The following is a 16,507-nucleotide window of genomic DNA, read 5'->3' on the forward strand; positions in this document are numbered from 1 at the left end:
AGCACCTCTCACATCATATTAACTGGCAAGTTCCTTAATTTTTTTTTTTTTTACCTCAATCACTTGCAAATAATAGTTGAATGAGGTTGATTAATTGTAAACTCAGTCCTAGTACCAAAATAGTGAACACATTTTCAGGATAAGCAGATCATACTGAAAATTTATCCTCCCTCATTTTATCAAAGACATTCTTGGGATTATAAAAAAGAAAGAAGAAGATGCTTTCAAAAATTAAGGAAACAGAAAGAGACTTCTACCTGTTAGATTTCAAGAGCCTTTTTTGCACATTACAGGGAGGGAAAGTGAGCCAACAATTTTGCTAGCTTTTCCATTCTCTGAAGACAATATTAATAATATCATTTCTTTACATAAAAGAAAACTAATAGAAAAAGCAGCTTTACCTTAGGAATGGAAAAAATAGAAACTTTTTATTTTTAATGTTCCCTCATATGTGGGGCAAGAATTACTAAACATGGAAAAGTTATTCTCTCCTAATTTAAACAGTCCACAACAACAATGAAGTACAGCTTCCACCCTAACCTTCCTTATAATGGCAAACACAGCACAATAGTTTTAAAACCATTACGCCTGTGGTGTAAAGAAATTTTAAAATTAGGTCCTGTTTTGTGGCTGTGATGAATTTGTGAATTCTTTTAGCACTAGATATCCAAGGAAGAGATTCTCAGAGTGCTTTATGCACTGTGGAAAACCTACCAAGCAACAGTAAATAAAAATAAATCTTCACAGTCCAATTAAAGAGCTTTGAATTTCCATGATGCCTTCTACAATAAGCAGTAATACAGCACGCGTTGAATCAGAAATTCTAACAGAATTTTGTTAATTTTTTTCCATGTTAGCTTATATGTAATAAGCAACCTGTACCATAACTTATTGTACTCAAGTAGTATTTATATTTAAATACCAAAATACAATTCAATTCCCCAGAAAATTTTCTAAGGTCACACAATTTATGCAGATGCATACAGAACGCATAGTAAATAAATTATAATAAACTTTACCTTCCATTCTTGTTTTCAAATACATCAGAATTTACTTCAATTAAATTGTCCAGGTCCTGGTCTCTAGTAAATAAATGCAGGAATTAATGAATGAATGATTTAGTTACACCTCAATTTTAGATCATAGATGCTACATAAATATTAGAATAAAAAACTTAAAAATCAGTACATAATCTTAGACATAGTCACATGTAGCCTTATAAGGATACGGGAGATTGAAAATCTGACATTGAGCTATTTAATCCATACAACTCACAGATCAGTATGAAAGTTGCTTTGCTGAAGCAACACCAAAAATGCATTACTGGGATCTGATCAAACTAAAAAGCTTCGGCACAGCCAAGAGCGCAATAAGTAAAGCAAACAGACAACCTTCAGAATGGGAGAAGATTTTTGCCGGTATGGTTCTGACAAAGGTCTGATAATTAGAATCTACAGAGAACTCAAACTAATCAATAAGAACAAATATTCCCATTTCTATGTGGGCAAGAGACTGGAACAGAAACTTCTCTGAAGAAGACAGTCACATGGCCTACAAACACATGAAAAAAAATGCTCATCATCTTTAATCATCAAAGAAATGCAAATCAAAACCTCTTTAAGATATCATCTAACTCCAGTAAGATCAGCCCACATCACAAAATCCCAAATCTACAGATGTTGGCATAGGTGCAGAGAAAAGAAAACACTTCTATACTGCTGGTGGGAATGCAAGCTAATATAACCTTTTTGGAAAGAAGTTTGGAGACTAAAGTAGACCTACAGTTTGATCCTGCAATTCCTCTACTAGGTATATACCTAGATGATCCAAAGTCATTTTAAAACAAAGACATGTGCACCAGAATGTTTACTGCAGCCCAATTCATAATTGCCATGACATGGAAACAGTCCAAGTGCCCATCAACTCATGAATGGATTAACAAATTGTGGTATATGTACACCATGGAATACTATGCAGCCATAAAAAGATGAAGACTTCACATCTTTTATGTTTACTTGGATGGAGCCAGAACATATTCTTCTTAGTAAAGTATCTCAAGAATGGAAAAAAAAGTATCCAATGTACTCAATACTACTATGAAATCAATATATAATCATGTACACATTCACATGAATGGTAAAACATAACTATAGTCCAGAAAGTAGAAGGGAAGAGGAGAGAGAGAGCGAGAGAAGGGGAGGGGAAAGATGCAAGGAGGGAAGGTATTTGGGGGAACCTCACCTAATGTGCATAATGCAATGATATATTTCAAAACTATTAAGAAAAGAGTATAATTGTCTTACCACAAGGAATAAGTAAATGAGGTGATGGATGTGTTAACTAGTTTGATGTAAGCATTTCACATTGTACATCAAATCAGTACACTAAACCCCATAAATGCATTGATGTACACAGTTATGATTTAAAAAAAGCAAATATGAAAGTATGGATTGCACTTTCATAAAAGAGAAATAAAAAACTAACTCTTTGGAAAGTTCGGGAAATCTAATCTGAAAAGAAATGACTGAGTTGTATTTGCATTGGGCTAAAATTCAATGAGTACTAACTCTGTGCCACCATGTACTAACTGAGGGTTTTCACATGGATTATCTCACTCAGATCTCACAAATCCTGCAGGACAACATCTGTAGCTCAGAAAGCCTACGTGAATTTTCCAAGGCCAATTAGCCAATTTATGAAAGATTCGAGATTTGAGGCTGTTCTTGAAGATTTCATTCAGGCTTTGGGGATTACAGAAACATGGGAAATGGACTCAAAATTTGAATAAAGAACTCTTAATGTGCAGTATAAATGGAGTGATCAGATTCTTACGTCTTGGGCTACAGTAATGATTTGAGACTTTTTCTGATATCAAAGGCCCTCCGGTATGTTATTTGTGTATTAGTCATTAATATGTTAAGTAAAACACTGATAGTTCCCATTCTTTTCTGTTTTTTGAGGAATTTATAAAAGCCCTTGTCAGTTTGGGAGGAGCATTGTTTCAGCATCAACAACCATGAGCCAGTCTTTCCCCTTACTTCTTTGGGTAAGTTACTCATCCTTTAGAAGCTGTGTAAAATATGTATTTACTTTGGTTATTCATTCTGATTGTTGTCATCAGCTATTTTTGAAGATTCAATAAAAAGAAGCTTAGATTTCTCATAGATTTTCCAAGTGAAAGGATATAAAAGTAAATGTTTGTTCTTTCTTTAAGAGCAAATCTATTGCATGATTCCTTTACACTGTGTCTGAAGATGAGAACTATGATAGTTCTTTAGATTTTTACGGAAGCCCAACAAATGCTGCAGGGTTGAGCAAAGCCTTGATTCTAAACCATTTTCATGGCAATTGCAGGGGAAGGGAAAATTCATAATTTGTACATTTATGAGCAGTTAAAATTACTTCCAAGAAAATCACCAACTCTCTACAGATAGAGAAAATTACTAGAGAGCAAATTGTTTCTAACCATTACAACTGATAATTTTTTTTAATATATATTTTAAAATATTTGGAAGGAAACAGGCATTATGTATGGGGTAAAGCCACGAGATAATTTTTGAGTAGAAGAATTTATTCATGCTATAACAGTGTCATTTATTTCCCACTGCCTCTTCAAAGAATATCACACTCCTTTACAAAGCAAGTGAAGGAAAAATAAATAGAGATTCTGGGGACCCAGCAATTATATCTCTTATTATACAACTTTTCCTAGGATAAGCTGTGCATAAGAGTTGTTTTCTAACTATTCCTCTCTTATGTAGGCGTGGGGGGTTTATTAATAGCGATATGTTTCTCTATATACAGCTAATTTAAATGGTTTTTGTAAAGTATTAAACACATTTAAAAAATTAAGAGTCTCCATATAAAAAAATTTGCTGTGGTACTTCGTTTATGACAAGAACTAAATCTTAGGCTTTAGGCTTTTGTTAAAAAGAAATACCCGTCTTTCTAAAAGGAAAACAGAATACAGTGAGATAACTAGGATAATTTCTTAACTTACTGACATAGCAAAATGGGCCTACTTTATATATTTTTATACGTTTTTATAATTCTTTTCAATTAGGGAGCCTAGCTTATTTTCCTTTTTTAATTTTTATTCTGTGTTAATGTGAGGGTACAGAATGATTAGGTTACATTATTTGCATTTGTAAGGTGAAGTCCGAGTTATAGTTGAGTCCTTCACCCACAAAGTCCATAGATAAGTTGGACAATTTAGGTATTTAAATATAAGATGTGACCAAGAATTTCAGAGGCTCTTTTCACTATGGTTCACAGAAATTATATCATGAGCAAAAGATCGTCACTGGCTCAAGCAAGGAGCCAGTGATAAAGGATCAGATTCCTCTGTCTGGCTTCATTCATGGGGGCTCAGAATGTTACAGCTGGACAGCAGCAGCTTTTGTAGATGAATTATCACAAGGCACTGATTAGTTTCAGATCTAGCCTTTCATTCTCAGAATATTTGTTAAACACCTAATATATGCCAGGTTTTGTGCTATGCACTATAGATAAAGAAATAAACAAGACGGACCCAGTTATTACCCCAAAGATCTTACAAAGAGAGATGATTAAACCATTTCTCAGAGACCAATGCTATAGGACAGCAAAGACAGAGAGTTTGAGGACATCTAGAAGGACCTGATGCGGACATGTTGGGCTGGGGGCTTCCCGAACCTGAGTGCAGGACCTCCAGCTGACACCGTGTGGGTATCCACATGCACCAGCAATGAACAAGGACTGAGGGGCCGTGAGAGTTAGAAGTAGGGTCTGCATGTAAGTGGAGAGGAATGGGAGACCAGGTTAAAGTGGCCATTATCTAATGGGAAGGCAATAAAGGAATTTAACCAGAAGAATGACATGACCAGATTTGTGTTTTAGAAAGATCACTCTACCGGGTAGTGAATGAACTGAAGGCAGCGGAGGGCCAGGTAGGAGGCTGCAGACCAACCTGGACGACAGCAGGAGTGGGCATGAGGAAGTGCCTTGGACTATTAGGAGGAGCAGCCAAAATGCTTGGCTGATTGATTATGGAAATGAAGCAAAGCAAAGAGTCAAGTTTACTCCCACATTTATGTCTTGAGCAGAAATATGAGATACACCAGAGGTTTACAGAAAGAACTCTTCTCCCATTGAAATACTAAAAACCTGCGGTGGGTGGGGGGGGTTCTTGACAAACAGGAAGCCCTTAAAAAGATGGAAGGTTAACACCACAAATAACTGAGAATATTTTTTTTCGCTACTTTAGATGAAGGATGCCTTTCCTAAATGCATAGGTCTTGGTGTCTCTAGATTCTGTACAATATTCATTCGGGAGTAGAACATTAATGTTTTAATTATTAGTCTATTAGTCTAATCATAGTTTATAGGCTACACATGACGGCTATCTCTCTATAACGATGGTTCACGACAATGTGAAACTGTTACTGCTAAAAGCCATGCAATTTCTCACTGAATACATGAAAATTCTATGCCCTTCTGCATTGGTTCTGATTATTGTGTTTCCTAGAAGGAATTCAGGAACGCCTGCTTATATTCTGATCGATGACTGAAGTTTATTCAGCCCCTCACTGTAAATTAAATATACAGCGGTTGGAATGTCAGCAAAGTCACATAAAAGAACTCGGATTCACTGTTGTTACACCATTAAATAATCAGTGCTGTCTCACATTGAATTGATGTAAAAGTGCCTTGTGGCTGTTCTTCCTACCAGGAAGCCCTTAAAATAACCTTCTCTTTACCTACATTAAATCAAGAGGGCAGTATGGATCCATTATAGATACAGGTGGCTGAACCAATTCAATGAAGTCAACTATTTTCAAATAGAAAACAGTTGTCCGTTCTGTGATAATTCTTGAACAGTCTCATTGACTATCATCAGATCTGGTATACTGCTAAAGAATAATCAGACATAGCTTAGGTTAAATTTGTGAACCAAGCTACTGTCTTAAAATTTGATGGCCAATATTTTTAAATTCCTTTTATATAATAATCCTAGCTGGTAAAGGAAAATGTACTCTTTATATTATATAATTTGAGTCACTGAAACATAAAGTACCCTTTTATAAAGTTAGTTTCTACTAATAAACAAAAGGCAAAACTCTCATGAGAAAGCTACCATCGCCAATTTAGAACATTTTTCAGTGGGAGAGCGGTCAGAGGTAGGTGGAAGGACAGAAAGAGAGAGAAACTACGTTTTCCAAGTTAGCTATTACACAATGTGGTTACTAAATCTAACCACCTTTGACATAATTGGAAACTTCCTGAAACTATTACTGATAAAAAGAAAAATCTCCCCGAGAAATACCTCTATAAAGAAATGGTTCTACTAATAATATTTCTGTGTAATTATCAGCAGCAGGGTTCACACACAAAAGTCTGCTGTTACTTCCTGCATGTGCAGTGGTTCATGCTTGTAATCCTAGCGCTCTAGGGGCTGTGGCAGGTGGATTGCTTCAGCTCAGGAGTTCGAGACCAGGGCAAGCAATAGTGAGAACCTGTCTCTACCAAAATAGAAAAACTAGCCAGGCATTGTGCAGGGCAGCTGTAGTTCCAGCTACTCAGAAGGCTGAGACAAGAGGATCACATGAACCCAAGAGTTTGAGGTTGCTGTGAGCTATGATGCCACAGCACTCTACCCAGAGTGACAGAGTGAGATTCTGTCTCATAAAAAAAATAAAAGAAAGAAAGGAAATATCTACACAACAGTGCTTTCTCCTCCCTGACACTTTAATAATTCCCTAGAATAAATATATCTGATTTCAGTCCTTTACCCGGGCACGGGGGGCAGAGGGGCACAAGGAACATGAAGGATGGAAAGAAGGGAGTCTGAGCTGACTTAGCCAAGGATCTTTCCTTCTTCCTGTAGGTTGTAACGACGGAAGTTCCTCCATGTTTCTTTCTTGAGAAAGTTATTTAGTATCTTAGAGCTACAGTTTCCTCCTCTGTAAGAAAGGGGGAGGGAAGAGAAGAGGAAGAAAGGGAGGAAAGACAGCAGATTCCTACCCTAGAACCTTGGGAACATGTGAAGATAGTCGGGCAAGGTCATTTACCGATTAGTGTTTCGGAGAGCCGAAGGTTTCACTTTAATAAGCTTGTCCAAGTCTTGGCTGTTTAAAAGACAAAGAAAAAAAGTCCAGATTAGGAATAGGATGGAGGGTTGTGCGAGGTCAATAAAGCAATGTTAAAAATCCATTTCGTTCAGGGGCAACAGACAGATGAAAACATGAAGCGACTGCGGTAATCAAATATTTGATTACCTCTGATTGTTCCTAAGTGCTGCAGGATTCACTCTGATGAGGTTATCAAAACCTTGTTTTCTTTAAATAGAAAAATAAAAAGAGGGTAGGTTAATAATTATGAAGTTCTTTTGGTAAGATCATTAAGGTTATAAATCTGCTTGAAATAATAATAAAATATTCTTCCCAACCAAAGCACATTAAAGATAGCATAGTTCCATTACCTTTGGTTGGTTGTGAGGATTTCAGGGTTCACTTTGATAAGCTTATCGAGATCTTGGTTTCTTAAGTGGAAAAATGATTAAAGCAGCTTAGGTTAGAATAATACAAGTTTAAGGTCATTAGAAATGGAAAGAAAGGATTATGGTATGAGACTTACTGTTTTGGTATTGAAAAGCCATGAAATACACACTTATGGTGCATATTGCAAGGGTACATGTCAAATTAAGTGTAGAGCATAAATGTCTTAATAATTAAGTGAGGTGAAGGCTATGTTAACCAGTTTATGTAAGCATTCCAAATTGTCTATAAAATCAGCACACTGTGCCCCATAAATGCATTAATGTCTACAGATATGATTTAATAAAAACAAATTTAAAAAAAAGAAAAGCCATGAAATTTTTTTTCTAATGAGTTTAGGAAAGAAAGAATTATGCTGTATTAGAAGAAAATTTTTTCTGATTTCATACATTTTATTGCCGAGGGCATGCTGGTTAAGTGTCCCATAGCAAACACCTGATGAGTGAAAACTTTTCACTCAGAATATTTTAACTTATGAAGATACAAACTGATTCTAACGTCCTTACCATTTGTCAAATCATGTTACCAGCTAGGAGTATCATTTTTAAAAAAATTAACTCTGAAGCTGGGATTATTTTTAACATACGGATTGGCAAAGGGAGTTCCAGCAATCTATCAAAATTGTGACTATTCTTTCCTTTATGATGACTGAAAAACTGAGTCAACTCAGTTGTTGGTAGTCAAACTAGTATGTGTTCTGAAAACGGTCCACTCCCCATTTGAAACTCTGTTTCTCTTTTCAGCCACAGAACAGTATTTTCTTCCATATAGCTCACTGTTATTCACTGCCTCAGTATAACACCTTGTTTTAAGGGCTGGAAAGTAGTGAGTTTTTTTAAGTATTCCTCTAAAAATACTTTAATATTTATTCAGAGAAATACAAGGGAGGCACTGCAGCAAGAAATCGCAGAACTGAAAACGCCTGCTTGCAGGACCATCTGGGAAGCTGCCTGCCTACACCCCTTCTCCCAACAGTTCTTTTTCCTTATATAAGAATAAAATACACTTTGTCCATCAAAAAGATGGATGAAAGATCAGAAACTAAAAGAGAGCCATTTAGGAATATCAATGAAAGTTTGGAGAAAAGGTCTGCATGTCCCTTCCACAGCCCTTGACTTTTCCATAGCATGTGTTTGGCGCTCATGGCTTCATGTAGTTTGATCTCTTCATCCTGGTTCTCACATCTGCATGGCTGGTAGAAAAGTCCCTAACTGAATTTTCACAGTTTTAAATTATCTTCAGTAATGATAAGCAAAATTAAGAACAATCCATTTGTGTCTAAATACTATTAAAAGAACAAATGGCTTATGAAAATTATCCACAACATATAATTTCCTTGTATAAATTGATTGCAAAATCTATTATTTTAATCAATTTATTTACTTTTTGAGATAACGTCTCACTCTGTTGCCTGGCCTAGAGTGCAGTGGTGTCATCGTAGCTCACTGCAACCTCAAATTCTGGGGATAAAGTGATCCTCCTGCCTTAGCCTCCCAACTAGCTAGGACTACTGGTGTGTGCCACCACACCTGGCTAATTTTTAAATTTTATTTTTGTAAGGTCTCACTATGACCCAAGCTAGTCTCAAAGTTCTGGCCTCAAGCAACCCTCCCAAAGTGATAGAATTATAGGTCTGAGCGACCTCACCTGACCAAAATCTGTTATAAAACTAAACTGTGCTGAAAAGACCAGTCCTTAAAATGTGGTTAAATCCATATATCTCAAAAAATACAAAGAATAAAACTTTGTAGAGGAGGTGTATGTTCAAAAGTGATGGCTTTTCTTGATATATACAATTAATCACATATAATACTCATGTGCCAGTATAAATAGGAGTGACATAGATAACGCAAAAACAAACAGGGGAGCTTTCATTTTTACTGTTCTGCTGAGCATAGAAACTTCTATTTATTAAACAACCTAGAACAACGATATTCAAACTGCTATTTCATAAAGCCCAAAGATCTCAGGAATGGTCCTGAATTGCTTCAGTTGATAACAGTATGCAATTTATGAAGACAGCAATGAAATACACTTATTTTTAAAGCCCTAGATCCTGCAAATAAAGCAATCATATTTTAGTTTTATCAAGGGGAAATGTAACATTTTTCCTACAGAAGTAACTGCTTTCATTTATTTGGCTTTAAGGACACAGTGAAGGACACATCAGAAGATTTAGGTATCATTATTTCCAGGTAGTTTAAAAGCTGTAAAGTGTTTTGCAGCAACTGGCACAATTGTGCCATTGTAATCTATGAAATCATCCTTCAAGTAATCCTGTGAGAAGAGTAAGAAGCATCAGGCCATCCCCAAACAAGAGCAACAATCCTATCTTTATAGCTTCGACTGTTTACCAAGGTGCTTACTTAATTTCCGTGTATTTTAAGATGAAAGTCTGTGTGCCAGGGTTTAAAGACTAGGAGTTTTGTGGGGAGTTAGAAGACAATTAGATGTTTGCCCTGGCCTCACTATTCTCACCTGTAAATGAAAGGACTGGACCAGCTAATCTCTGGGGCTTTGTCTCCGAGGAGTCTATGAATATGATTTGTAGCGCCCGTTGTGTGTTAGCTCATCAATGTCTCTTTTTCTTTTTAAATACAACTCACTGACAATACATTCTATATTCAGCAAGCGGTATGTGAGCACTCTGAAATGTGATGTTATTAAACTGACAACCTATTATTGCCTTGGAGTAACATCTCTATGCCCCTGGTACATAATTAGCTTTAATCTATGTTAATTGCCTACTGCTAATAAGATTGAGTATGTCTACTGAATTCTCTTTTTGGCATCCACAGTCTATAATTATACCTAATGTGCAAGTAATGATACCTAGTTGTAAACTGTGAACCCAGTAGGTGCCCAGTAATTAATCACTGCCTAGAGATCACAGAACGACTATCAGTCTTCCACGAATTTTCTTTGTGACCCTTGTCAGATCACTTAACCTTTGGCAGCCTCAATTTTCTCTTCTGCAAAATGAATAGATTCCACTGGAACAATGGTTTTCAAAATTGTTCAAACTAACTGGCCTAAGATTCTTTAAATTTCCTTCCTTCTATCTCTAAAATTTTACAATTTGTATATGTACCAACCAAATTTAAAAACAGAAGTCGTGAAAACAATTTTAAGGTGTGTGTGTACATATGAACAGTAATATGTAATGTTATTGTATCTTCAGGTAACCTGAGACAGCAAGTGAATTTTATTTATTTTTATTTTTTTATTTTTTTATTTATTTTTATTGTTAAATCATAGCTGTGTACATTAGTGCAATCAAGGGGTACAATGTGCTGGTTTCATATACGATCTGAAATATTCTCATCAAACTGTTCAACGTAGCCTTCATGGCATTTTCTTAGTTACTGTATGTAGGCATTTGTATTCTGCATTTAGTAAGTTTCGCCTGTACCCATTCTAAGATGTATCTTAGGTGTGGCCCCACCCATTAACCTCCCTCCACCACAACCTTCCCCCTCCCTTCCCTTTCTTTGGCCCTTTCCCCATAGTCTTGTGCTATAGTTGGGTTATAGCCTTCATGTGAAAGCTGTAATTTAGCTTCATAGTAGAACTGAGTATATTGGATGACTGACACTACTTATACAATTATCAAATTTTAGGTCTATAACCTTGCTAGGAGCAGCAAACCTTCTTAAGAACAATGAACCTCAAACAATTTCCACTGACTACCAAAAAATACTCCGCTAAAATGAGGTGAATGACATTGGTAATGGTAAGTCTAGTAAAGTACCTCAGTCTTTTAAAAAAATTAAATATCATTAATAAATTTTAATCGATTCCAGGGACAAAAGGATTAATACCAATACCACCATCCAAACAAAACAAAACATAAAGCTGGCAGACTCTGTTCCTACCCGCCCTTCTCCAGCGCTTCCTCCAGCTTTACTGGAGGCTGAAGTGACGCCATCACTATACATTGTTTCAGCTGCCACTCTGTCTAGTTATTAGGAGTAATTAGGTATCGAGGTTTCCAATTGTGATAATATTTCAAGATCTATCTTCAGTTTGCCCGTAGAATGATTATGTCATTTATATTCATTTTGTGCTTAGTTAAGGAGAAACAAAACAAAGCAAATAAATAACAATCTTTTCTTACCCAGAGGAGTTCTTGACAGCGTTGGGGCTTACATTAATATATTCATCAAGACCTTGTTCACTGCTAAAACAAAATAAAACATAAAGCAAATGGCAGATACAATAGGAAATCACAAATTTCATACTGGCAATTCTTTCTTTCTTTCTTTCTTTCTTTCTTTCTTTCTTTCTTTCTTTCTTTCTTTCTTTCTTTCTCTCTTTCTCTTTCGCTCTTTCCTTCTTTCCTTGTTTCTTTTCTTTTTTTTTTGACAGTTGTGTGTCATTCAACCAGACCCTAGTGTAAAAAGTATTAAGTTTACTGAGTTTCTACCTTATACATGTATATATGACTTTTAATCCTCAAAACACATCAGTAAGGTAAATTTTACCATCTTCCCTTTATAAATAAGAAATTGGGTTTTGAAGGGATTAAGACACTCACTGGGGCCAGAGACCCAGTAAGCGGCTGAGGGTGAACCAAACTTCAAACTATAGTAAAAGGACCCAAACTCTTCACTCCTTCCCCTCATCACTTCCTCTCTCTTCTGTGCCCATTAATCCCTTACATCTGCACAATGCTTTTCGCCAATATTATCTTAACAACAATTCTGTGTAAAGTAGCTTAGAGTTTCTCGGCCATGCTTTCATTAAATTTTGTGCATGCATCATGGGTCTTAATTTCTCAAGAACACAAGTAAATTGAATGTCATACACAAATACTCCAACTAAGTATAAGAATGTTATTTCACCAATTTTCTTACAGTCATTTAAATCCTTGGGATTGTAAGAGAGAGTAGAAAGCCAGTATTCACTGGCTTATTTAGTTTTATGAACTTATAATTTATTAACTATAAATTTGCAGTTATAATCTAGTTATGTTATTATTGCTGTCAAAAGGAATTTCTCAAGTAGTAATTCTACAGGATTATCTTCAATATTGTCATTGGAAACAGTATTCTAATGAAATACCTGGAAGAAAATATTAAAAAAAAAATCTATCCAACATTATTACACATCAACAAATCAATTTGTTCCCTTTCTTTTCTCATGTTCCCTTTCAAAATATTCTTGGCCAAACAATTGATCCCATTTTTTGGCACAAATTGTGACTTGCTCTGGAATCGTAAATAATCCTAATCACTCACCTTTCTTTTCCTGGGGGGATCACTTTGGTAAGATTGCCTGGGTCTTGGTTCCTAAAAAAAAGTATTTTATGTTTCAATAGCTAACAAAGTCAACTAAAGTCAATAATTTCTACATTTTTTAATCTTAATATTAAATCAAATAATTGTTCTAATTTAAAATTCCATACTCAAATTCCCTTTTCAGTTGTAAAAACAGGTGGCTACTATCAATTCATTTCTTACACAACACTGTATATATGAAAATTTAATTTCATTTTATTCTTGTTTCTTTTAACTCCTCCTCAAAGCACAATTACTCCTAAACTGCTTATTTTCCAAATCACATTTATGTAATAGTTATAAAATTTAGAATATCCTTTGGAGATTATAATAAGAGAAAAATTTAAAATCATTCATCATTTTCATGTGTTTCTCACTTCCTCCCTTCCAAAAGAAGCAAATAAAACTGAGACTTTTATAAAAGTGTTATTTCTACATTCTAAGTTATACAGGTAATACACATAATGTAGATATGTAATATTGATGCTACTCTAAATCAAAGCAAGAAGATCTCAGATTATGTAATTTATGCTTTTATTTTAAATGTTCAAATAGGCATTAATAGCTCTAAAGAGATATTGCTATTATCACAGTGATGATACCAACCTTAACACCAAAAGACCTGAACAAGAAGCCTAATTTGATATAATTTATTATTGGACAACATGAAGAGAAAAAATACTGGAAAGTCTTACATCTTAATCTTGGGGACTAATTTACAAGTTCATGTTATCATATCACATGTTGAACTATAGGAAATTGTCATTTTATGGGCCAAAACAACTGAATGTCTGTAATTTTGTAAGGTTCAACCTATTAGGATAATTTCTTCAATATCTTCTTCAAACTAAATATTGAGTAACTATGGGGATTCAATGATGAAGAAAAAATAGAAAAGTAATAATCCAATAATATTAATAGTGTACATCATATCATAAATACTTGAGCACTAAATTCCTCACAAGCATGATCACATTTAATTTTCCTAGTAACTCATTAAGAAATTAATTCTAAGAATCATGACTTTACAGGTAAAAACGCTGAGTCTTAAGGAGATTAAGCAATTTTTCTAAGACTATCGAGTTAGTAAATGTTCTGTGAACTCAAACATTTCCCTGCCACATGAAAGAAATAGACACACACCCAAATGCAATACTCAGCAGCATGTGGTTAGTAAAACAGAGGCTCAGATACAGTAGGGGAAAAGTCATATAATTAAGGCCATCTTCACTTTCAGAAACTTTTCACCCAGGGAGAAGGACAAAAGACAGCTGTCTTTCACTGACTCTTAAAAAATGATGATATGGTCTCTGAATTCAGTGTCTGACCGTCAAATGATGACAATAAAATTACATTCTTATTTGGTAAACAAAATCTATGGACAAGGTAACAATAATATTCAGATAAAAGAATATTAAATCATACTCTTTTAATAATAAAGTGTATGATTAATATTTAATCATAAAGTGAATGAACCAATACAAGATACAAAAGCAGCAGGCTATATTTTAAAAGCCATTTCACTACATTCAGAACTGACCGTCTTCTTCCACCCAGATGAAGTACTATCCAAGGCTCCACAAATGATGGCCCTCAAACTAAATCTAATTCTGCATCCTGATTTTGTAAATAAAGTTTTATTGGCATACAGCCACATCTATGCCTTTATAAAGTAGTGTTTATGGTTGCTGATACACTACTGGCAGAGTTAGCTAGTTAAAACAGAGAGTATTTTGGCCCCCCAAACCTGAACTATTTTACTATCTAGCCCATTAAGAAAAAGTTGCTGACTTCTGATTTAGTCTAAACAAGCTCAGTTAGATAACCACATAGTGTAAAAGACAGAGCATTCCTATATGCAAAGCAAGACAGAAAATCTGTCAGAAAGAAGCTATATATCTTGGTATCTATAAAAGATACTCATGTTTAAGTTACCATAACAATATATATTTATAGATTAATGTATCTATTTAACATGATGTGTCTTAGAGAAAATGTTCTCTCTATAAAAAGTAAATGTTATTCCACATATTTTTTATGATATCAACCGAGTATGTTTAAAAATGACTCCCCAACTTTAGGAATCATTTGGGTAGTAGACAATAAGAAGAAAGGAAATATTTGATGGAGGATGAAGGAAGGAAAGCTTTTTATCACATGAAGACCTTTCTTAAGGTTGTTTTGCTCTAGGAAATTGTTTTGGGGTGATGTTTTATCCATGGGCCATCTTCTTGATTCATCTTTAAAAAAATCTTAAGCATGAAACACAAATCCCATACTGATAAAGGATCATTCCTGTATTTCAACTAATTCTGTCTCTCACAAAAGTCCACAGCTAGAGAGCCCTGAGCAAGGACTTGAACACAAGGTTTCTGACACAGAAACTGTTGATTTGGGGTTCCATCACTGGCTGTTTCCATGGTGGGGCAATACATTTTATCATATTTTAAAAGTTCAATTGAGAAAAAAGGAGAGAGAGAAGAATTCTGTAAACCTTACCTTTGGTTAATTCTGTTTGTTTCAGGAGCCACTTTGATGAGGCTCTCAAGACTTTGGTGCCTTAAAATCATGGGGAAAAAATGACCAGATCAGTGGTAAATTTATACAAACTGGTTGCACATATTTCTTTAAACTGATAAATATTTTTTTACTATAAAATATTTATTAAAATAGAGATTATCTTCAGAAATATGGGATTTTTCAGTACTGATTGTGAATATTTATCTATGTAGGACCTAATTATAACTACTTAGAAATAATAACTAATGTTTTTAGAAAATTGTTGATGTGCCAGTCACTGTTCTAAGTGATTTACATGATTTATCTAATTGACTCCTCACAACAATCCTTTGATATAGGAAGTATCATCCACCCAAATTTATAGAGGGAAAAACTGAGACAGAAAGATTAAGTCATTTTCCCACCTGGCTTGTGGTGTCAGGGCTGGGAATTTAAACGTAGGTAATCTAACTTCAGCATATGTGTGCTTTACACCAATCATCTTACTAAAACTTAGCAACTGAATTATGATTGGAAGTGTCTAGAGAGCATCTTGTACAATTTTTCTTCACTTTAAAGATGAAAAAACCCAAATCCCACCATGTAAGAGAGGCAGAGCCAGAACTGGGTCCACATCCATGGGGTCCCGTCTGTTCTGTTTTCCTTTTACTATGCCATTTCTTCTGCTTAGGATGGATGGATGGATGGATAGACAGACAGACAGACAGACAGACAGACAGATAGATAGATAGATAATGGCCTTTCCATCCTGGGGAAAGACCTATGGACCTAATTAATCAAAAGGTACCTTCACTGTATCAAAAATCAACTGACCAAAATTCTTAACATTTCAGATATGAGGTAATCAGGTTACAAGGCTTTTTTTTGAAGGATCATTGGGTTCAGCATCAGTCAGCTGAAATGATGATTTAATTATACTTTTAAGCATTGACTACTATGAAATAAAAAAGAAGAGCTTCTTAACTCTTACCCTTGCATACGTTTTTCTGTTCTTGAATTCACTTTGATGAGGTTATTAAGATCTTTTGAACTTCAAACAAAAAAAACAAAAACATGGTGAATAAAAACAGACTTAAGTCAATTGGCTGTTTTTTGATTGAAAGAATGTATGTGCTCAAGATGAATTTTACTATTAAGTTAGGGTAAGGTTAAGATTAAGGTTAGGATTGAGTA

General features: G+C 34.9%; 1 protein-coding gene across 5 annotated transcripts in view; it reads right to left on the reverse strand.

Moving 5' to 3' along the window:
• SCEL (sciellin) overlaps positions 1–16,507 on the reverse strand; it is a 342,117-nt gene that overhangs the window by 15,297 nt on the left and 310,313 nt on the right. For all 5 annotated transcript variants that reach the window (XM_053563450.1, XM_053563449.1, XM_053563454.1 and 2 more), the window contains 8 exons: positions 16,305–16,364; positions 15,314–15,373; positions 12,776–12,826; positions 11,653–11,715; positions 7,460–7,519; positions 7,257–7,316; positions 7,050–7,106; positions 1,020–1,082 (listed from right to left, as the gene is read on the reverse strand). In XM_053563450.1, coding sequence (XP_053419425.1) covers positions 1,020–1,082; positions 7,050–7,106; positions 7,257–7,316; positions 7,460–7,519; positions 11,653–11,715; positions 12,776–12,826; positions 15,314–15,373; positions 16,305–16,364 — 474 coding nt within the window. The remainder of the gene's footprint in view (positions 1–1,019; positions 1,083–7,049; positions 7,107–7,256; positions 7,317–7,459; positions 7,520–11,652; positions 11,716–12,775; positions 12,827–15,313; positions 15,374–16,304; positions 16,365–16,507) is intronic.

This window comes from Nycticebus coucang, chromosome 15 (genome assembly GCF_027406575.1).
Source record: "Nycticebus coucang isolate mNycCou1 chromosome 15, mNycCou1.pri, whole genome shotgun sequence".
Taxonomy (NCBI): Eukaryota; Metazoa; Chordata; class Mammalia; order Primates; family Lorisidae; genus Nycticebus; species Nycticebus coucang.